The following is a 23,960-nucleotide window of genomic DNA, read 5'->3' as shown; positions in this document are numbered from 1 at the left end:
TGATGCATGTGAGAAGATCTTTCCAAGCATAAAGACAGAAAAAGCTCGCTACTCGAGTCTTGCGTTTAAACACACAAAAGAGGAAAAAATGTGGTGCTTCTAAAGAAAGCCGTGGTTTCTTTTTAAGTGACCACAGTGCAGAACTAAAGAAATAAATGCACACGCCGAACAGCAACCGGAGGATGTTGACGAAGACAATATGGCCACTATGGGGTCCCTCCTCCGCTGCTGCACCTCGCAGCATGAAACCTGAACATACAAGGAAATATAAACACGGGTCTTTGATGTGGTGGAAGGATGACAAGAGTACAGCTGTCTCCTCAAAGCTGTGAGGGAGTCCACGTAACATGGGGGACTTCTCTGTTGTTTGTGCCTCGTTATTGAAGCTCTGCTGAGATCAAAGGCTCGGGGAAGCTTTAATTAGAGTGCGAGCTGTGTCTCGGGTCTCCAATGAGCTGGGACCTCCCATCAGACTGCTTCTTGTCTGCGCAATGTCACCTGGATACACAAAGTAAATGCCAACTTTAAAAGGACAGTCTATAAAGTGGCTCGATACAGCAGATTCCACAGCAGTAATGGGGATGCAGGTGGAGTAATGACAGGACTGCACTACTCCACAGTTTGTGAGGAGTTTCTGAGCTGCATTAAAAATATGTATCATTATTGAAAGTAGTCTATCATTATGATTGTGAAAGTAAGTTAAGCCAGGACAGAGGTCGGTGACTCGCGGCTCTTTTGCTCCTCGGCTGTGGCTAAAATAAGAAAATGTTAAATGTTACAGGCACAACCTTCCCTGTGTGACGTGATCTGTGCGTATCAGGCGCTCGCCCACATGTGTTTAAGAGAGGGTTGAGAGATGTTACGAGTAGGTTTAGACTCTGTATACACAGAAGGTTTTTTGAAAGTGAAAATGATTGCCTTCGTGAAGCTGAACTTTATAAATTGTGCGTAAATGATTAGTATTTATTCAGGTTTGGATGTTTGCATCTGTAAAATAGTTTCACATGGTGGTTTTTTGTTTTGTGTGTGGATTGAAGCACGTGCGTGTGAGTCCTCAAAAGTTCATTGTACACATTTGCAAAGCTTAGCTTACAGTTGTGGATCATATTGTGTGCATTTGCAACCCTTTTGAGACAAATGTTATAGTTTTCATGATTATTCTTGTTTTAAATTATAGCGGCTCTTTTCCCCCAGTATTCGCAACAAGACGAAACTTTGAGAAAATACTGTCTGTTTCACATCTGGCCTCGTTAGTAGAACCAGAACCCTTTAAAGGGAAATGAGTGTTGCAGCTTCCTGTGAGTCTGCTGGGGGTTCAAGGCAAACCAAGAAATTATACTGCTTTGAAGACCAAATTTAAAAAACAAAAATGTTTCCTTCTTTTTAAACAGATAAGATCTTGGAGGTTTGCAAGAAAGTGGAGCATAAAAAGAGAAAGGATAAAAAGGTTGTGCAAGCTAAAATGACACAAAGGCGCTCCTCTGAAGAAAAGACACTTTGTAATTTAGGTTTGCGGTGAGTTCATGTGACTCCTGCAACATAGGAGCTCATAATCTGTTAGGGAGTCGTCAGCTTTGTGGTAGAAAATGCAGCAGATTGGTTTTGGTCATAAAACCATGAGAGACCGAAGACGTTCTGAATCTTAAAGACTGGTGACCGAGCTCCCAGCGCACTACTCTTAATTCACAAAACGAAACCACGGGAGCGCCACAGACCATCATACCATCAAACGCAATGCTGAATATATATCCTGCATATCATGCGACTAAATATACACTGTTTTTGAATGAATGGATGCATTAAAAGTGAAAGATTGTTTATATAACATGAGGGCCTGGAGACACTGCTGCCCAATGTGACCGCTACGAAGAATCTGGATCATGTTAGTGGTGACTTTGAGTGTTTTGCTGATCAAAGAAAAAGGCACATGTGACCCATTTCTAGCAGAGGTCAAACATCAGTATAATGAACAAAAAAAAACCTTCAAAAGCAGTCAAAATGAGACTATGAGAATTTAAATAGACAAGGAAACAGTGATGCAGAGAAAAATACTAATTTATTAACTTATAAAAGGTCATTTGTGTTATATATCAAGTACATGAGTGTTTTGTTATACAGTTGTACGATAAACAAGGCTGAAAAGTGCCATGAATTCCTGCAAATTTGCAAAAAGAAATTGTGCTGATTTTCTTTGTTTTAAAAAAAACAACAAGTTTTTCCCTTTAAACCATAAAGGAAATGAATGAAAACTAAATGAAAAATACCTGCTGCAATTCTTATAGCACAAATAAAAAGACTCAAAAGTCATTTTTAGGCTACGTCCACACTAATGCGTTTCCGTTTGAAAACTCATCGTTTTCTCTTCGTTTTGGCCTCCGTCCACACGGAGACGCCGTTTTCCTCAAGGAAAAACGCAGCGTTTTGAAAACGCTCTCGAAAACGCATACATTTCAAAACGGAGCTGCCCCGTCGCAGTGTGGACACTCGAAAACGCAGACTTTCTAAAACGATGACGCATTTTAGTCATGTGATGCAGTCATGTGACCAATCAAACAAAGACAGCGGAGGGCGTTATACAGCAGTTGTTTTGTTTGCTCTCAATTTTGACAGCCCTAAAAAAAAGATTAATATCAGTTTGTACATGCTCCAGGTAGCTTTTCTTCAAATTCTTTAATTCTCACTCGCTTTCACGCATGCGCAGGACTGGAAGCGTTTTGTGCTGTTTCAATGTGGACGCACAACTTTGTGAAAACGACTGAAAACGCTAGTGTGTGTGTGTGTGTGTGTGTGTGTGTGTGTGTGTGTGTGTGTGTGTGTGTGTGTGTGTGTGTGTGTGTGTGTGCACCGCCTCAACTCTAAAAACTACTTTGCCCTTTCTGCCCTCACCTTCTTGAGTAGCCGTGTAGAGTCCTCGCTGATCTGCATGAACCTCATGATGACATTGTTGAGGTAGATGTCACTCAGTGTTGCGTGGTCCTTACTCTCCCTCCTAACCTGGTTCAGCAGCAGGTACCAACAGTTGACTGGTGACAGCAGATTCTGGTCTTTCCTGAGTAAACCAATGGAAATAAGAGTTCAGATAAATTAGGGAATGAAAATGAAAAATTATAAAGTAATGGTTATAACGGAGGTATTCCTTGGTTAACTTTTGTGCCAGACTGAACATATCATGGAGTAAAATTCACTTTATTCATTTTACAGAGTTAAAGAGGATTTACTATTTATATCGTTTTAGAATAATTAGTGCAACCTAAGGTCTTTTGGTTTTTTTTGTTGTATTTAATGCAACAAATTCCCATTAAAGCACTTATCTTTTTTTGCCAGACAAAAGAATGACTGAAATGTGGCTCATTCACACTACACTGTTAACCACCCATTACTTCCAAGCCAAGCTGTTGTGCTGCTGTGAAAATTCAGGAGCTAAATGAGACATTCTTTGTTTAGAAAGATCGATTTGCCCCCAAAACAATTTCATACTTCAATACTATTATCAAAATAACCTTGCAGGCCTGTACAAAATATCTGTATGCATTCATCTGAACATTTTCCTATTGGCAACTGTTGGCTGGTTTAGACAGCATTTCCTCTTTTTTTCTAAATGCAGGAGATCGTGACAAGCAGGATGTTTACAAAAACCTCAAGAGCACCCATAAAAAACCTCAAGAGCACCAGTGCTCGTCACTAAAGCAGAAGACAGATTCATCATAGGCGTCCCAGGGTGTTAAATGTCCCATGCACCACAGGCTCTGGGCCAAAAAGATTCTCCAAATATTACAAGGACTACACAGCTAACTTGGAAATATCAGTGACATTTCTAGGGCAGAGCTACAATGCTCTGAGCAAAAATGATTTTCTAAAACCAGGGAAGAGTGTCCCTAAGACTATAAATACACTGTGTAGACTGGTGTTAAAGAAGCCATGTATATGTTGTAGGTGAACTTGAAGAGTAGAGTAAAACTGCAAAAAGAACAAGAAAGACAAGGAAAAGAAGAGAAGCTGCACAATAGTGGATAATAATAGAAAAGAATTCAAATAAAAATACAGAAGTCAGAGAGGCGTTTCCTGCGCTGTGTGCCGCCTGCAGCCAGGCTAACTGTAGGACATTGTCCAGACCAGAGTGAGCTGGGGCCCTGTGTAAGCAGTGGCCCGCAAGCGGACTTCCTCTGGGTTAATCTATAACATTCCTGCTGCCTGCAAAAAAGTGACACAGAATATAAGTGTGCATGCTTGTGCACATGTGTGTGTGTGCTTGGGAGAGAACTGAAAGCTGGGTCTTGGGTCAAGTCTTTCAGGAACCATATGGAGACTCGCCTCTGCACCTCTCCAAGTTTGCAAAGACGGACAACATTTGTCAACGCAACAGGTGAAACTTTACACTTGGCAAAGCTGCCCAGCCCTGACCTAGCCTTCAACATTGGCACCACATCTGCTTGGTGAGCAAAAATGAAGAAAATGAACAACTGATACAAACATTCCAAACAGCTGAAATGTTTCCTGAGGTTAAGCAAAAACAGGAAGACAACTACGCAGACATGAAAAACATCCAAGGGGATTCGTTTTTCAAAGAAACCAGACGAACATGATAACATGTCCAGTATGGTTGGGAATCAGAAAATAACTACATTTTAAGACAATAGTATTGCAATACATTGCCTGTGATAATGGTGGCATCACAAAGCAGCGGCATATCATTTTAATACATTAGTTCCCTGATTTGCTTTCCTCAGCTGTCCCTGACGTCAGCCCTGTGAATGTGCCCTTCATTGCAAGTTAGTTCACTGTACCTTCCCTCACAGCACCATGTGAAGTCATGGTAAAATGAGCCATTTAGCACAAATACATGTTTTAACCACATTTGTGTGTATAAATAACTTTTACACACGGAGAAAAATATAGATTCTCACACTCACTCAAGCAGTAACTGTGCTTGACGGCATCACTCACCATCTGTCAAAGAGCAATTACTATAGAAATCCTTTCTGCATTATGTATCAGATCCATTCTACAGCACTCAATCTAGACTTGTGGGAACAGTACTAGTTTGTGTTTATTAATTCACTCATGTTCTCAGGTCCAGATGAATCATGTTCTGTAGGTCACTGACAAGAAGCTGGACATAAAGCCACTAAACAATTTAATACTGGTAAATTGACTCCTCAGACTGGAAAAAAACCCACTGTACTGTCTGAAGTAGGACAGCATTACTAAGTTTAACCTAATTTAACACCAGAAGTAACCTGTAACCTATGTGCACATGGCTAATAACATCCAGGGCATCCAACAAAAACGGCATCCACCTTTCACATGAAATTTGATTAAATCTGAAACATTTAAAGAATAATGTAGCATAAGTAACAGTGTAGCACATGTTATCAAATTAAATCAATTTGTTTAAAAAAAGAAAAAGAAAAGAAAGAAAGTTTGATTTAGTAGGGTCAGCCCCTTCACAAAGTATAAAGAGGACAGGCAAAAAACAAGTGGGAAACCCACACAGGCTGTGACAACATAACCCCCTGGGAGTTGCTAACCCCACATATAATGGCAGGAAAGTCTCACTGTCATCATTTCCCCCTCAGCCAGGGCAGGAACTGGGTCAGACAGAACAGTGACAGATAGACAAGACTCCCCACAAGAGCCAAACACAGGTATGAAAAGAGGAACTCGTGTGTAGAAGAGGGGTGGGGGGGGACAGAGGAACAATGTCACCATACTTGCACTCTCATACAGCAGGATGACACTAAAAATGAAGGATACCAATTCAGTGTGTACAGTATTTAAACAGAAGGTCTTATCAATAGAAATGGCAAAATAGCAAAGTTGTCTAGTGCCACACTGATTTAAAAAAAAAAAAAACAACAACAACAAAACCCCCAAAACGTTTCACTTTAAAGTGCACAAATCTCCAGCACCAACGAAGCTGACTCGCGGTGCAGTCTTTCTGCTTATTTGAGTACACATTTACATTTTAAAAGGAAGCAACAGAATGCCAAAGGCTCATAATGACCACAGGAAATGCACCATTTTCTTCATCACTGGTCCTGTGAAAGAATCCCAACAAAGTTGAACTTAATCAAATGAGAATGCGTCAGCAGTTTTCCCTAGACAGCAGGTAGTTATGTGTGGCATTACACAGACTAAGCAGCCACGATGTTTTCCACACCTCCCGCTAATCCTCTGAGACAAAGTGAGGAAGTCCTCTAACCAGCGGCTTAATTTCAGATAAAAGCAGCATATTTAAGACAATCCCAGTTGTGGCTGATGCTACATAAATATTTCAGTTATTCTTTTGCTCTCCGATTCCACGTCCCCTCCCTGAACAAACCTTGCATAATACAGTATCTGGTTGTTTGCATGTGTGTGTTTAAGAAAGACTGGGGGAGAGAGAGAAGAGAGTGTTTGCCCATATTTGTTCATTTGTGTGTGTTCTGCAAACAGCCGCTGAAACACAAATAGATGGCTCTCCCACAGAGTGCTGCAGTGGACAGCACTGTAATTTTGTTTTCTTTCAAGAAGATCCCCCCCACAAAAAACCCAAAACTAAACTGGTGGCTCTGAAGTGTCCTAATGCCCGTTCATTTTCAAAGCTGATGTGCTGCACTCAGAAGCTGCTGCTGTCTGCTTTACTGCAGCATTGCCAAACATCCGGGACACTTAAAGCTCTGAAAGTTTTCGTATCTATTACACTTTTGCTTAGACCAACATGTTTAACAGCATGTGTTCTCCAAAGTGTCCTAATTTGACTTTATAGCTGCTAATTGTTACGTTTAATTGGGACAATTTTTTCCAATGCTGCGCACTGCGTTTACTTCTATAATGAAGGCTGAAGAACAAAACCTAAAAACAGAACTACACAATGATCTCTTCATAGTTAACCGTAAAACAAAAGTTCTCTTGGACAACAAGAGTCTCAGAACAGGCAGTGGCTTAGAAAAATACTAAACTACATAATGATCAAAAGTAATGATGCCTGTAAGACGCTATATTCACATATTTGTTATTATTGTTATCTCTTTTGTTATGCTGAAGTATGTTGAGAAGCAGAAACGAGCACCATTACTTTAAAATTTACACTTTTGTTGCGTTAGGCCATTTTCAAATGTGGCTACAGTCTTTACTCTACTTTAGAGTTCAGCAGACCTCTACTGCAGTCTCCCTAGACTCCACAGGTATAGCTCAGCTCAGTACAGGGCACCCCCGAAGCAAGAAGCATTCCTCTCCAGCAGCGAGCAACCGCAATACTCCCACAGGTCGCACAAAGTCTGTACTTTCAGATGTGCACAAACTTCATTTCACCCCCGAGAAAGACTGAACTCCTACTGTGTCAAAACTTTTTCGTAGCTTGGAATAGCTCGAGAACTTTATGGTAACACGTAAATGGTTCAAGAACAACATAGCTGCCTTCCAACAGCAGAAAACTAGGTTTAGTCTTGTCAAACAAAATCACACATGGCAATGTTTGCAGACTGGTGGAAGGAAATTGTGGCATCGTGTCTTTATAGCTTCACAGAAACATGGTTTATACGAAGGGGGTATGGGATCACAGAAGCATAGCATCAACCACCACCTGTGTTTTGCCCCATTTCCTAGAGGCAACTAAAACAAATACCCATGGGATGAGGCTCGAAGCTGCCTACAAGGGAACTTTCTAAAGAAACTGAATATGTCAAAAATGCTGCATATTAATGCATTTTTAACTAAAAAGAATGACATCTTGAACGCTCATCTCAAAATCTGCTACGCAAACCAGACTCAACAACACTGCTTCATTGCCAACACTTTGTGAATACAGCTGGTCTTGACCAGTTCTTAGATTTAGCTGCTGATTAAAGGACGATACTTCAACCAGGAGCAATACAGTCAAAATAAGCAGAAGTTTAAATTTAGCAATATGGCTCCCTGCCCGACCATGTCCATACACAGAAAGCTGGATCTGAAGTATGTAGATGAACTGATCTGCCATTGTGGATGATTCCATAGCCTTCCTTAAGCCTCAGTCAGAGATCATCTGGCTTTCCCAATTACTAGGGAAATCTGCATTTCCCAACTGGTTGGTGAGTGGCTGCTGGCTGTTGCAAGGTGACAATGGTCATAACGAAGGTGTTGTGATTGTTTTGATCACTAGCAGGCTGCCACAGTCACCTGTAATTTGCATGAAATATGTCGATTTGTCCGTCAGCATTTGACATTTATGTTGTGTGCTGTCGTGCAACTGAAAAGTAAAGCATATACTGTTGTAAATGTTGTGCCTTGAAAGTGAACTTTCATCATTTCTGGTTTGTGCTGCATTTTTCAGAGTTTCACTAGGACTTGGCAAGTAGTTTGCAAGTGTCTTCACTTCACAGTCACATGGAGGTTTTTGGTGCAGCACCATATACCTCTCTGCGACCAATTTCACGCTAGCAAACACTCACCAACTATCAGAAGGGTCACTGATCAGCTTCTAATACTGTTTAACTAAGACCTTAACTCGCTGCTTTACCAATTTTTCCCCCAAGTTAATTTCAAAACTAGTGACGTACCTAATATTTGGAAACAATCTCTGTCCACTCCTGACTCAAAGAGCTGGATCGTGTATCAGTGACAAAGGTCAGATTTATGGGGCCATCAGGTCACTTCAGTTGTTCTCTGCTTACTGTGCTAGCTGGCAGCAGCAGTGTATCAATTGCTAACAGGAGAGCTAACAGCATAGAGGAAGCAAACTGCAAAGGGTCAACAGTTTGAAAGCATTTCGCACTCAACACAACAGCTTTTCTTTTTATGCCTTCGATATTTTTTAACTAATTGCATTGTGGTCAAATCTACACTCACAGTAAGAGCAGGAAATAGAAAAGTAGCAAAACTTTAAAACCAGCATGCAGGAACCAACTAACTCTCACACTCAACTTAAATAATTTAGGTAAATGATGTAAATACTTATTTCAGTAAACTAATATTCTCTGACGCATGTATTTGCTACAAAGTTGAATAAATAGTATTTAAGCCGAGCTTGGTGTTGTCTGATATGGGACCAATGAACTCCTAGACCCTTAAAACAAATATTACGTTATTATCTAGTATTTGCAAATATTATTTCGACGCCTTAGCTTTTGCTAATAGAACCAGTGCATCGCTAATAAAAATGGACATCATGCTACAGACAGAATAAAAACAGTTTTTCACACCACAGACAAATTTGTCCAATGAAAACAGCCTGGAGAATACTGAAGCCTTATTGTACGTGCTTATGTGAACACAAAAATATGGGCCACATGATTTAACACCCGCAGGAGAATTCTTAATGTTATTCAAACGTCTTATATTTACTTAAGAAATATGCTCCTAGGCAGATGCCAAATGTTTACCCTGTGAATGAAGTGACCAGACTGTACATCATACAATGAAAACCACAGAGCGCCATACCAGAGTCTTCTCACTGGTTACACACATGGGCACGCACAGCTGCTAGAGCCATTGGAACTTCAGACAGAGAGCAGGGGCTATTTGCAGACAGCGAGGACAAACATACATTTTATTTTTGCTCCACCACAAGTTCAAACGATATGCTAATGTCTGCTTTTTCCATGAGCCACCTCCTACTAATAAGGCCAAAAAGCACACTATACTTAACTGTGTCAAAATCGATCAAAAAGCCTCCGAGACAAACCGATGCACAATAAATACAGCGGAAGAAGAGGGAGGAGGACAGGGCGAGAAAGAAGACAAACAGAATGAAAGCAAACAGTTTTTCTTCTCACTACACTTTGGTATTTTTGTTTAAGGGTAGATACCAAACAAAAATACTCCTTGAGAACTAAATATATCCAAATATCCAAAATATAAAGTACAGAAACTGTCAAAGATCTTAACTCTAATCCGTTTTATAACAGCTTTGCCAATTTTAGAATATATTTAGCAACTGTATCAAAATAATACCCCATCCACTAGATAACGTCTAATATGTCCTTATGATGACATTCACAGCACTTTGTCCTCATTACTTAGGCTTGTGTCTATTGTGGCACACACAGAAATGCAAAATGAAAAGTCAAGATGGATTATTCAAGAAGCTCCTCTGCTACAATGATGTAATATTCTCAATATATTAATATAAAACACTACATGGTTCTACACATTCAAACAGTACAAATTGTCATGAAACACACTGGAAAATGTACCTTTTCAAATTCCTCCTCTGACACTATCCTGTTTTTCTTTAGTTAGACCTCATCTTGCTTTAACAAGGCAGATTTCTCTGTTAAAACAACCTCACCACTAAACTGGGCCTGTATAATTATGATTCACCAATAACGCACAGTGATAAGAACAAATTTGGCCGTACACACATTGTAGGAACCTGATGATTTTGGACCTTTTTTGTATGACCATTTCTAGGACGTAAACAGAGAATGAGGTCAGGTAACACCAATAGAAAAACTGCCTGGTTGGTGAACTAGCCAATGCCTGATCTGATTAATTTAGAGATTTGTTACATCCATATTTGTGAAGCAAAATCTAGAAAAGCTTAGAATTACAGAGCAACAGTTAAAGGTTATTATTGGACCCGTGTTACATAAGAAACACATTGACGACATACAAACATCGAGACAGTTTCCTCTCACTTGTATTGCTGGTGATCTTTAGTGCTGCGAGTCTTTGCCATGAAGCGTTCGGCCAGCTTCTCGAGGTTTCTGGAGTACTCCATCTCAATCTCCGCCTTCTTCCTGAAGAAATCCTGGAGGTCCTGCAGCAGCTGGACCCGCATTTCTGTCTGCTGGTCCAGACATTTCTGCTGCTCCACTAACTGGGCCCTGATCTCTGAAAAGACACAAATTTAAAAAAATATATATATATATAAATATAAATATATTAGGAGCTACAAACTGAATGAGAAGAAGCCACAGAAACACATATGTGAGGCTGGTACTCATATACTGATGTTTTAGCTTTCTGAGATCTTGTAATAGAGCTAAACTAGCTAAATGATTACATGCAACAGTTATTTCTGCAGTAATCGCATGTATTTACCGGTTAAATTGGCTCTTATTTTGAAAACTACACACTCTTAAATGTTAAAATACGTGAAAAATATCAGTTATGAAGGTGCACAATTTGGCTTAAAACTGGGCATGCAAGCATAAAATGTCTAAAATGTATCGATAGGTAAATGGGACAAATGATCAGCAATGCGAGCAATTACATGATAGTATGTGTGCATAGGAGTGCAACTGATAGGCCCACCATAGCTTATTATCCCTTAGTTATGGGTTTTATGAATGTTTGTAAAGATATGAAGTTGTCGACTGGTCTCAGGTGTTTCATTAAGGCTGAAAATAACTCGAGGATGAATGGAAGATGATTCACGTCATACCGAGGCTACAGCGCAGACCCGTGCATGCACGCGCACACACACAAACACAGATACATGCATTCTCATTGGTGCTCATCAGTGAAAATCCACTTAAGAAGGCAGAGGGACAACACCAGGCATCACATAAACAAGCTGTACATGCAGGCAAATGACCCTCTAAGGTCTTTTCTGAGAAATCACGGTTGTCAGCGTGGCCCTCATTTAAATTTACGTTCTCAACAGGGCAACTGGGAGTGCACACACACACACTTGCATGAAGACAGTCGCACACAAATTGTTTCCTCTGTGTGTTCCGTCTCACCACAGCCGTGTATAATGGATTTTACCTAATGGGCGCAGCCTGGTCGGACATCTTCAGCAAAGGAAGCAGATTAATGAGGTGATTTAAAGCCAACACCACTGGAGAGAAGTGTGGAGTGATCCCTAATTCTAAAGGTAGAAAACACTAAGATGTAATGCCTCACAAGTCATTTGTAGTCTGAGCCATTATACAAAAACCAAACCAGCCTGATTGGGTTAAAGATTTAATCATCCTGGGTCATTCAGAAAAAGACGACTACATTTATGGAACTGAATTCAAGGTTTTTATGCCTTTTTTTTTTTTTATATCAGGTCAAATGACCATACCATTTGACATTTTAAAAAAAGTGTTTTATCTGTTTTTCTGCTTTTTCTAATAAAAGAATTTGAAAAATTCAATTTCAATAGCAAAACTTCATACATTTCCTTTTCCTTTCAAGCACTATCCCTGGATTTTTCTCATTATTTTCTGATTACTCAGTAGAGAAATCCTTTTCGTGAGCTGTAAGGTGCAGTTACTGACATTATCACTGAGTAGAAACTGTGAACAGAGATCTAAACCCAGATAGCTTTTACCTAAACACATCATAGCAAACCATTGCTTTCCTTTGAGGAGTATTCTTGTGCTTGTGTGAAATGACATCTACATCATCTCAGCTACAGTGAGAATTTTCCTATATTTATTTACATATTTTTTCTACTTACTTTTGAGTTGCTATTTGCTAGTGTTAGCTAACCATGTATTCACTACTTTTAGCTAACTGGTTAGGCTTCTGTGTTTGTTAAAACTACTGGTCAGTACCCTAGATGGCTGTAGTGAAGAGAAAGCATAAGCACAGCCTGTTAGGAATCAAAGTGAAACTTGTGGATTATGTAATTCTGCCCAGTATTAAATGTACGTCAGACCTGAATCCCACTTTGGCCTCATCTTCATGAAAGTCACAGTGAATCAGTTTCATTTTCATTAGTCATAGTTTAACGTGTATCAGTTCCTGTTGAAAAGGCTTTGTCATACTGCACTGCTGGATCACTATTGAACTACCTGATTTGTTTCGATCGTACTGTCTATGTTTATATATCAGTGTCTGAAATTGTGATTCATTGATGGCTGTTCAGCTTTATAAGGGAGGGAATTTAATCATCTCCTATGCCATGGTCAGTGACCAACTAATAAGCTCATCAGAAAAAGTTTCCTCATGGATCTTTTTAAAAAATAAATAGGACACATCCTTTGAACCACAGAGCAACACAACCCAGACGTCAAGGAGCCACAATGCTGAAATTAATGCTTGGTCAGTGTTTGTTTGAATCAGCCAACCTCCTACTTAGTTAATGCAGTCGTTAATACAGAAGTAAAGCATACAAAACGTTGCGATAAGTATTTGATGATACAATCATACGGGAACAAATACTTTGGCAAGGAAGATAAAAGATCCCTAAGAGCCAGAGTCTTAACAGAAATCCATCAATAGTTCAATTAATGGCCAATCAGCTGCTGACTCATTTAGACAGCTTCCAGCCAAAGATGGGTGAGAGCTGTCTGTCTGCCTGTGTGCATATGGACACATGCCCATGATGCAGTAATCAATTAGAAAAAGCTCCACTTCATTCATCAACACAAGATGTGCTCACCCCATCCTGATAAGTTAAACATTTACATTGAGTCTAGAACTGATTGTTTTTGCATTCTCACATAGCATCGACTTCCTTCTGGCACTCATAAGCAAATAAACCACTTTGAAACAGCTGGAACACAGAGATGCTAAATTTAAATCAATGTTTATCACAGTTGTTAAAGTCTTGTGAACCAGAAACAACATTATCATGGACAGTCTGCAATCGAGAACATCAGGCCATTAAACGAGCTAGCAGGACACCGGTGAGCACTAAGAAAAGGTTTGCTTTTAAATTTGACTTGAGTAAAGTACACCGGGCTTTCTGATGAATGAGTAAACCTTGCAATTTTTCCCATCTCCAAAGGGTGTGCGGATTAAAACAAAGCTACCGTGGCATTGACACAAAGGACTGTACTGGATCATTTAACACAATTACACTCGTGACTGCACACAGAAACTCATTAAATCATTCATTTCGAAGTCAAGTATTGGCCACTAACGCTGTAGCGCCAAAATGGAAATGACTGTTATAAGGCAACCACCTGTCAGACAAGATAATAGGTCGGGCGCTGCCTAAAACTAGGACGTGCTTTGCAAATTGACTTTTTAGTTCTAGAAATTAAACAGTGAAAACGAAGTCACGGAGGCCTATCGTCACAATAAATACAAAAAAAACGTTTCCCCCCCCCTCAGTTTTGGCCACATGTAGCTGCTGTTTTCCCAACCTACAGAAATATCCTCCAAAACTGCCTTCCAAATGCTGGACACTTTGATATAGGGGTGTCGAACTCCAGGCCTCAAGGGTCGGTGTCCTGCAGGTTTTAGAGCTCACCCTGGGTCAACACACCTGAATCAAATGATTAGTTCATTACCAGCCCCCTGGAGAACTTCAAGACATGTTGAGGAGGTAATTTAGCCATTTAAATCAGCTGTGTTGGATCAAGGATGCATCTAAAACCTGCAGGACACCGGCCCTCGAGGCCTGGAGTTCGACACCTCTGCTTTAATAACTACAAAACCAACTGTTGATTTTTCAATTTCAGTTTAGACCAGCCGTCCATCCAGTTCCTAGCAGCTTATCCAATTCAGACTCATATGGGCTCATGGCCTTTTCCAGTTGTCATTAGGCAAAAAGCAAGTTACACCTTGAACTTGTCTCTAGTCCATCCAGGGCTAACACAGTGAGACAGACAGCCATGCATGCTCACAGCGACACCTATAGCCAATTTAGAATCACCAGTAAACACAACATGCAAGTCTGTGGACTGAGAGGGTAGGTTAGAAACTGCCCACACAAACATGGGAAGAAAAGGCAAACTCCACATAGAAGGGCCTCAATCAGCTGGTGGGTTCAAACCAGGAATCTACACTGTATGCACAAGTGTGGTAACAGGATGGCATTGTTGCAACAACAGTTTATAAATTTGTCTTTTTCCCCTACTAGATGTGTCACGATCAATAGCAAAGTCAAATCATTTAAGAACCACCGCAACTCAGCTGCAAAGTGGCACACAACATAAAGTTATAGAGCAGGGTCACCGAGTGCTGAGGCGCCTTGTGCACACAAGTCACTGACTTAGTAAATGCATGAGAAATATACAGTGATGGCTGCAAGAATAGCCAGCTGTAACCAGTTGTTTATGTGCCCGGATCACATCGGAGTATATGAACTTGTCCATTTATACAGATACTAAACTGCAGTGTCACACAGGACAATGAAACTGTGTCTCAAAACCAAAATAGCTATCAGTGTTTAAACTTCAGGAAACCAAACAGAACAAAGCAGAGTAAAGTATTTACAGAATACTTTACAGTAACAGAATGAGTGACAGGAAAGCTTGCTCACCACTTGCAATTTTTCATGTTCATGCACCATTTAGAGGGCACAAACTCGAGTTATGATTTTCCATTTATATAAAAAGGGAGAAAGTTATCTAACCCCATGTGTAAATATTAGAAAGGAAAAACGAATTTACTTTGGTGTTTGAGGTCAGTCTTCCTGTGATCATACTGATGCTTTATCTGAAACCCATACTAAGGGCAGCATCTGCTGTCTGACTCACTTCTTAAAAAGCTAACACGACCAACAGAGGCCGTCACTTGGGACCTTGAAGGCTTTAAAAATCAAGCCACTCCAAAGTTTTTCTCAAGCTGGAACCATCTTATTGCGGCGGCGAGTGCTGATCTATTATTACATGCTGCATTCCTTTCTGCCACTCTGAGCTCATCTGTATGGTAAACATGTGTGGAGGTCTGTGTGTGTCTGCGCGGTGTTACATCAAAGCCTGTGATGCACTGCACCCTAACACACGCACAACTGTGATAGACAGACTGAAATGAGAGCACCCGTGTTATATCTTAAATTCTGCTAAAGAAAACAGAAATGCGCAGTGTAACACCGTCGTCCTATTCCTCCTGCAAAGCTACGTAGCCTGCAGAATGATAGCATAGCCTGTAAACATGTCGGCAACAAATCCAGCTCACCGATGGACACCCAGTCAGTGTTACCCAGAATGCACATGGTTCTGATATGGACAATGAGAGAATGCGATTTGCTCTTTGTGGTGATCAGTAGGACCAAGGCCGCATTGTTTCTGAGCTGGATGCTATCCAATTGCTCCTTTGGAGAGCACATCACATACTTCACATAACCCCATTCATGGCGACAAATATGTCCAAAGTTGCAGTTCAGAATGGCTGATCTGATTTGCCAGATAGGCTTGTTCTATTGTCAAAGAAAGTGCCTTGTAAGCAGGATGGCTACTGACCCACAGTGTTGACCCTCTGAGAGAGAAACTGGGCTCCGGTAAAAAACAACTCGGCTACTGTCAGAGGGCTCGAGAGATAACTTTTCCTCTCCCTCAACAACATGCTCTCCCATGATGCTGCCAATTAACTCTGTTATGAATCAATCTGCCTGAAATACATCTGTTACTTATAATAAGTGCAACATTGTACTCTTCCGTGGGAACTATAAAAGACTTTAGACTCTCAGAGAGTTTCTACAGTTGCTCCAAGTTGATTACAGTTTCCACAAGCAGCTATCTGGGACATGCTGTACCACATCAGTCCCACTGCTGCATTTCCACATGCAGACTGGCTCATCAGCAGCACCTGAAATAGCGGCTAAGGCCTGGGGAGGGACTATAAAGGAGCGTGCCCAACCTTACCATCTGCTTCAGATCTAGGGTTATGGGAGAGGGGGAGTTGTCCATGCCTCTTCTAGAGGCTGGATACAAGACAGGATAAATAGCATCAAACGTAATTACAAAATTGCTGATCAGCTTTTAATAGAGAACAGGTTTTTAATTATAACTGGAATGGGATCACGTTCTAGAAAAACTCGCCTATGTCACTTATTCTCTCACATTTGGATAATCCTACAAAGGCGTGCTGCTATATTTAACTGTAGCAGTGCTATCATTCATGTTGCTGCTGTCTTGATAAACGCACACCAAGACACAAAAGCAGTTCTATCCAAGCAATTAGATCCATAAAAGATCTAAACCACATCTTGCTTGTCCAGATACTCATTTACATTACTGCCTATGAAGAAGGCCCTGCTGTTATATATTAATGTGCCAGAAAAACAGAAAATCCTTGATGTGAAAAAGCAACTCGAACCATGTGATAGGGGCATGTTGAAATTAGATATTAAAAAGGGAGATGAAAGGTTGGGATCGTGGACATGTGCGGGTAGTTTTTTTAGCGCAGGCGTGCAACAAGAATGCAAAGCAAAAAATAAAATAAATAATTACTATAGTTGTAGCTACCTAACTGTTACCTTCTCTCACTCACAGCACTCATGCACAGTGAATCTTCACCAACACTGCTGTTGGAAAATCAAACCCACGCTCAGGGTGTGGGTGACCCACCGGTCACTTGATCCACGTTAGAGTCTTTAGAAGTTTTCCAAATGGGAGAGATTTCCACATTTTACATTATTGCTCATCAGGACAGCGTTAGATGCAGTGCACCTAAAAAAAAACCTGTCAGTCACTATATCTGCTGAGGTCATGTAGTAACTTGAGAATTGACTCCATTAGCCTGGGGAAACCACTAAAATTCATAGTTTGCTTGGTATGCCTGACCAGCCCTTCTGTCCTACATCTGGACAAACAGCTGGATTATGTTACTGTGTTATCTCAGATTACATCACTACCCAGACTGCATTACTAATATGTAAGCCTTCTCTACTTGTATCATATATCCTGTGTGTCTGATAAAATAAAATAAAAATAATCAAAGGGCAGCCAAGCAGTTTTTTTTTGAATGAAATAAAGCTGTGAGGGACACAGCTTTAACTTGAGGAGTAGTCAGGTTGGTCTTAAGTCAGAGGGACTTGCCAAAGAGGCTGAATGGATTCCCTCCGCTTACTTAAAGCACAGCCAAATTACACATAACACACTGGCAGCTCTGCTAAAGGGTTTTATCTCAAAATATTGTAGAGCTGGCAACAAGGTCCACATTACAACATCTGACTGACATGTTAACAGCTTCCAAAACCGCAGAGAGGCTTCCAGTGCAAGTACTGTAGGCTACTGTGATCCAGAGAACGGCTGCTAAATTAGAATGAAAGAGAGCCTATAATTCTCCGATTCTTTCAAACACTCAGATCAAAACTAGATCCTTTGACATATTCTGTGATTGAGCAGGAACTGTCTTCAACTCACCAGAGGTACATTTTAAAGAAGCTTCTTCCTTTTTCACAGTGGCAGCAGTGACCAACAAACCAGCTACTTTTCTTGATAACTCCTACCCACACACTCACCCACACGCACATAGAAACAGGAAATGCAGTAGTAACTGTGCTGTGAATTCTTGTGTTTCCTCTTGGGTCTAGGATTATTGTGAGCAGCAGACTCAAAGAGTTCAGGTTCCTTCCAGCACTCTAGTTTTTTTTACAGTCTGGCTCAGAAACTGCTCAGTCATGGTGGATAACTCTCTGCACTGTTCAACCAAAACACACTCTAGCGGTTAAAAACCAATCTTAAGCTAGACGATTCTAACTGCACGAAACAAAGGCTTCAATCTACGTCAAGTCCATTCAACAAGGTAATATTTAAAATGTATAATTTCAATAACAGAAATCTAATAATCTATGCTAATTAGATTCAGCTTAGCTAAGTGGCTCATAAGTCAAAAGGCACCGTTGCTAAGGCAACACCCTGACACACCAAAGGCTTACAGCAGGCAGGCATGAGATCAATCACTTTACGGTGGCCTTCGAGGACCATCATTATGATCCAAATAAAATAAGAGTGCAAGGAGCCGAACGCTGGATGAAGTGAGCCCGTTTTAGAGCCTGAGCTGTTTGTTCAGCTGCTGTTTAACATCTAGACACACTGTTTGATCTGGATACCAGTCTGGTGTGTTGGTGCGTCAGACGAAAGTGTGGTGTTTTGTGCTCGAGAATGCGTTGTTTAACAATGGACTGCAATGGCAAGCCAGAGTGACAACGAAAGCTTCAAATAATCGTGGAAAAATATGACATCACCAGTATAGAATAAGCTAACTCTGTGAGGAATAAAGTAGGCTAAACTGTGAGCTCTAGCATGACCCAAGCCTGATATGACTGCCACCTTAAACAGGCCTACTGTTAAGTCTAGAGGTAACATGTGAAGAAAAACTCGTATCAAGTCATAGTACCATAATAATAAAAGCTCTTTTTTCCTTCTTTATAGTTCAAATGTCTACCCTCTCTTACCCAAATGCCCATTTCATAACATCTGGCAGAGCCCGTTATATGTCCTAACATCTGACTTGTCACTTCTGGATGTGAAACTTGCCTTAGTGTCGACTTTTAAATCTCTTTGTAAACGATGTTTTATCATAAAACTTTATGCTTAACTAAATATAGTTATTCCAATTTATTAAACATATTTTATGGTATCTGAAGTTGTGCTTCTTATTAATCTTCAAGATGGATTTTTACTAATGACTCTTGTTATGTCTGTCTACTATAGCTATGTTAAATAAAATTGCACGGTGCCACTAACTACCCAACTCTCTGGAGCCAGTGGCACAATTAAAAAGAAAATGATTATAGTTTAACTTAGTCTGAAAAATGTGTGCAAATTTATTCGGCTGACATAAGACATAGACCTCTATACTGCAGAAGCTATTTGAAAGGCATTTTCTTTTATACCACCGAAGTCCTTTGTCCAACTGCTGTGGATCAGAGCACACTGCACTCTGCAAAGAGGCAAACGACAAACTTTTCAGAGGCACCTTTCAACTCTGTGGGGGGGATAACTATCTGATATTCAAAACTTCTCTGTGCTCTATGCCAAACCCAAGTTCCCACTGACACATGCTTTGACATGACCTGTTAAACTAAAGCAAGAAAGTAGACAAGTAAGAAAAAAGGGATGGTGTGGCTTAACGTCAGAAAAATAAGAATCTGTAAGGAAAACAATCTCTTTCAGAACGATGGCATGACCAAACTGCTCACTGCTGCCCTAAAGGAACCGGTGTGGGCTCTTTTGTGTCAAAAAATGAACTATGTAAATATTCTGTACATACTGAAAAAAAGCTAATTTTAATTCAAAAAGAATACTGCGCTGAACACCAAATTTCGATATGTCTAAAGTTTGAACTTTTTACCTTTTGCCAAGATAAAAAAAAAATAGTCCAACTCCTCACCTTGCATCTGGCATGTCTTAGTGCCTTTGTCTGGACATATTAGTGGAGGTAGAGCTAAAGGGGCTAAAGCTCATATGTCAAACAGTCATTTTTAACAAAGCAGCCCTTAGGGGGGAAAGAAAAAAAAAAACTTGGCTGGGCATGCCTACAAGTCTTACAGTTGGGATGTTTGTTTGGGGTAACAATAGTATGAAAATTGTGCGGTTGGACAGCTGAAGAGGGTGCAGCATGAGAAACATCTGGAACGGATGCGCACAAGCTTTCATCTGCTGGAGTATTTACTCTAAATCACAGTAAACAAATGGAAACTGTAGCACGCTGGTAAAGACTTTAATGACACAATGTCTGTAAGATGAACCTAAAGAATGGCAGGGCAGTTATGTGGCCTACAGTGTTGAAGGAGGGATTGTTTTTAGGAGATTTCCCTCTCTTGGGCCTCAAGGAGGTGGGAAAGGGAGAGAAAAGGAGAGCAGGGATTTGTACCTGTGTGGGCTTTGGACAATTACACTGCAGGTATAGAGACAAAGCTACAGAGAGATTTTCAGTGGGAGAGATGACTCACTGAAGACATTGAATATAATAAATGAATTACTAATTTGTAAAAGTACATTTGCTCACGTTGTATGTATCATCAACTAAAACATTCATCCTTTGATCAGTAAAATGTTACATAGGTGGCATTTTAGTTTCTAACATTATCGCCAACGTTACTGTCGACCTTTAAGTGGACCTTCCTCGATTGCATGAATGTTTGTCTTAACACTATCGACCTGTTCGCCTGCCTCTGTTGTCCATCTGCTTTTTCATAGTTTGTTTTGTTTCAGATGATATACATAGCTGGCTTCCAAAGCCATCTGTCCTCCTGTGTTTCTTTCTGTCCAGCTGTCTATTCACCCACTGTGTTTGTACATTCTGTTTCCCTTTCAGAAATCTTTCAAAAAAAAAAAAATCCTGAAATTTAACTAAAAACCAAGAGAAGGAAAGAGCCATTTCTTCATCGTTTGTACAGTACACACTGAAAAGCAAAGAAAAATGATCTTCCCCTGCTCGGTTTCCCATCTGCCATTCCTCCTTCCCTCCCCTTGCTCTACCACAAAAAACAGCACCTTGCAGGATGTGCGGTTTCTGGGCCTTTGATAGGGTTAAGCCGGCAGTGGAACTGGAGGGGCCGAGGAGGAACAACCCTCCTATTCAAGACTAGGCCTGTAATTTCATCGGGAAGGACATGTGCTGCAAGCCTACTGGTGAGATGGAGGGAATAAAAGAAACTGAGAAGGGAAGACAACGTAGTATAAGGCCAGTAAAATAAAAATACTGCAAAGGGGGCAGAGGGCTTAGCAAGCTCTTAAACATTAAAGGGGAAAAAAGGCATGCTATTGTTATAGTGCAAATCTAACAACCTATAAGAACACACTCGAATAATCCACTGCCACCATACCGGTAACAGACACCACAGGGACACCCCGGAAATCTCAAATTCTTGTCATGATGTTTTTGAGCTGATTTAATAGTTTTCTTTATAATGTATTATGCGAATCCAGAGGCGAGTACAAATAAGACTGCTCCACAACACACACACAAAAAAGACAAATAACAAAAGTAATATAAATTTTACATGTTGCTGTACTTAAATACAAACCAGCACCTCTCCTCTTCCTGCAGTTTAGCTTCTGTGAACCTGACGCCCTACCACTAGCTAGTCTGTACTGTAAAACAAATTGCACATATCTGTTGCCATATTTTTAATTTACCTGAAAATGAGTAAGCTTTTTGTCTTCCTAATGCTCATCTTGTCTGCTTTGAAATAAATTGGTGTTTAATATCCCCATGCTTACTTTATTCATTTCATTTAAAAACAAACAAACCCTGAAAACACAGATACGTTTGGAGGTATAATGGGCTTTATTTCCTATTCAGATCTTCATAGGTTAAAGTTTGGAAAAGAAAAATAGTTTCAAGGTCAAAGACAATGGATAACATGCTTTATCTGCAAATGAGCAGCTGGCTTAGAAAAAGCACAAGTAAAAGTTTGTACATGCACACACACAAACACATACAGACACACACCATGAAGAAACACACATGTCCATTCAGGCTTTTCTAAAAATACTATTACAAACCCCTCTGTGTCTACACACAGGCAGTATTGATTACTAGGGTAATGCCTTTAAATTAGACTCTAAGTAGCACAGAGCTTCCTTGTGTGCTAACCTTGTGAGTGTCAATAGGGATCTATGAATGTTTTTGTAGCGATGTGCTCTGTGTCTATGTGCCATTTGTCTGCATCTTTCATCTTTTCAGTCGTTCCGTGTGATCAAACAAGAGGCTGTTTGGTTGAAAAGCATGTGCAGGGCATGACTGAGGCTTTATAGTAGGATATTGTTAGTATACTGTATATGAATACATTCAATTCAATTTTATTTATATAGCGCCAAATCACAACAAAAGTCACCTCAAGGCGCTTCATGGATACAGAGAAAAACCCAACAATCATATGACCCCCTATGAGCAAGCACTTTGGCGACAGTGGGAAGGAAAAACTCCCTTTTAACAGGAAGAAACCTCCGGTAGAACCAGGCTCAGGGAGGGGCGGGGCCATCTGCTGCAACCGGTTGGGGTGAGAGAAGGAAGACAGGATAAGAATACATATATCTCCTTAATGTTCAGTATATGCAATCGTTTGGTTCAGCTGATAACTTCTATATAAGCTGACGTTGTGCAAAAATGCAGTAAAGTATAATTAACTGAATTTGGGGAATCTTGCCAACTACAAGCTCTGGGACGGCAAAGACAGGAAACAGAGACATTGACTCAAAGATTTATCCCTTCACTTTAATCTATATTTATGATCGAAAATATGATCAAAAAAGTTGGATTTTCTCTCCCCTTACGAAAAAATATTAATCTTTTCCAACTTGGCATTAATTTATCTGACAGGTGAAACAATGCTTTCATTGCCCTGCAAAGTTGATTCTGCTCATGTGGACGAGAGAGACATCAATACAATCCTTTCACTGAGACATCTCCAACCAAGCGTTAACATACTTGCTTCCTTTAAATGTGGAGTCTAATGTCATGTATTGAGTATAAAGTAATTTAAAAGTTGTCTTTCAACTGCACTAAAATAAGGGCAGTACATTTCCCAGAGTGTCAGAGTAATAATGTTGTTATTGAGTCACTGTGAAACTAAGAACATTAAAAAAAGTCTCATTTATTTCATAGAAATACAAATGTTGGCCAAATGAAGCAGAGCTCAGCTAATTTATGTACTAATCTGGAAACTATTTCTACACCGCTTCCCAGGAAGGACAGTTGAATTACAAGTTGTGCCATGATTTCTGTGCACACTGTGGGGCATGGGGAGCAGGGCAGATAGAACATCTGACCTATCGGCATGATGACATCCCATGCATCTGTGCTTCGATTTCCCGAAAGCCAAATCAGTCAGATAAAGTACATTTCATTCTTTAAATACAAGAAACTCGTTTGGGAAGCTCTGCCTTGGTTTGGTGCCATGTTTTGATTACACACTATGCTATACAAGCTAACAAAAGAGTCCCGCAAGTCTACAAGGTTTATCAGTTTATGTAACAATTCAGCAAGTTAGAAAAAAAGAACCCAAGAGGTAGGGCAGTATTTAAAAAATTCTCATTTGTTGCAAGCACCAGAGAAACTTGGATCATGTTACAATTTGCTTCTAAACAGGAACTAAACCTTTTGTGCGCAGTCAAACCATATTAATGTGCTTACTACACAGAAAAGTTCCAATTTTCACACCATCTCAACAAGTATGTTGATACGTGACAATACCAGACCTCACCACTGCCAACCTGTACAGACATGAACCTGGTTTACTGACACCTCAACTCAATCTGAATGTTAGCATCAGGAGCAACTGCTTGACACTGAGCAGTGCAGGTTGGGGGTTAAAGTAATGAGGTGCCTGGATGGGTACACTACAGCTTGTACTTAAGGGTAGATTTCAGGGGCAGGTGGAGGATAGTGTAATAACATTCATGTCACATGTCCGGGCATCTCTACTTAGACTGCTG

At 40.3% G+C, this 23,960-nt stretch overlaps 1 protein-coding gene across 4 annotated transcripts in view; it reads right to left on the bottom strand.

Annotated features, from left to right (window-relative positions):
• Positions 1 to 23,960, bottom strand: part of srgap1a (SLIT-ROBO Rho GTPase activating protein 1a) — a 78,415-nt gene that overhangs the window by 41,682 nt on the left and 12,773 nt on the right. For all 4 annotated transcript variants that reach the window (XM_026176588.1, XM_026176587.1, XM_026176586.1 and 1 more), the window contains exons 2-3: positions 10,599 to 10,794; positions 2,887 to 3,049 (exon numbers count right to left, since the gene is read on the bottom strand). In XM_026176588.1, the coding sequence (XP_026032373.1) occupies positions 2,887 to 3,049; positions 10,599 to 10,794 (359 nt within the window). The remainder of the gene's footprint in view (positions 1 to 2,886; positions 3,050 to 10,598; positions 10,795 to 23,960) is intronic.

This window comes from Astatotilapia calliptera, chromosome 7 (genome assembly GCF_900246225.1).
Source record: "Astatotilapia calliptera chromosome 7, fAstCal1.2, whole genome shotgun sequence".
Lineage (NCBI taxonomy): Eukaryota > Metazoa > Chordata > Actinopteri > Cichliformes > Cichlidae > Astatotilapia > Astatotilapia calliptera.
This window is presented reverse-complemented; position numbering and strand designations above follow the sequence as displayed.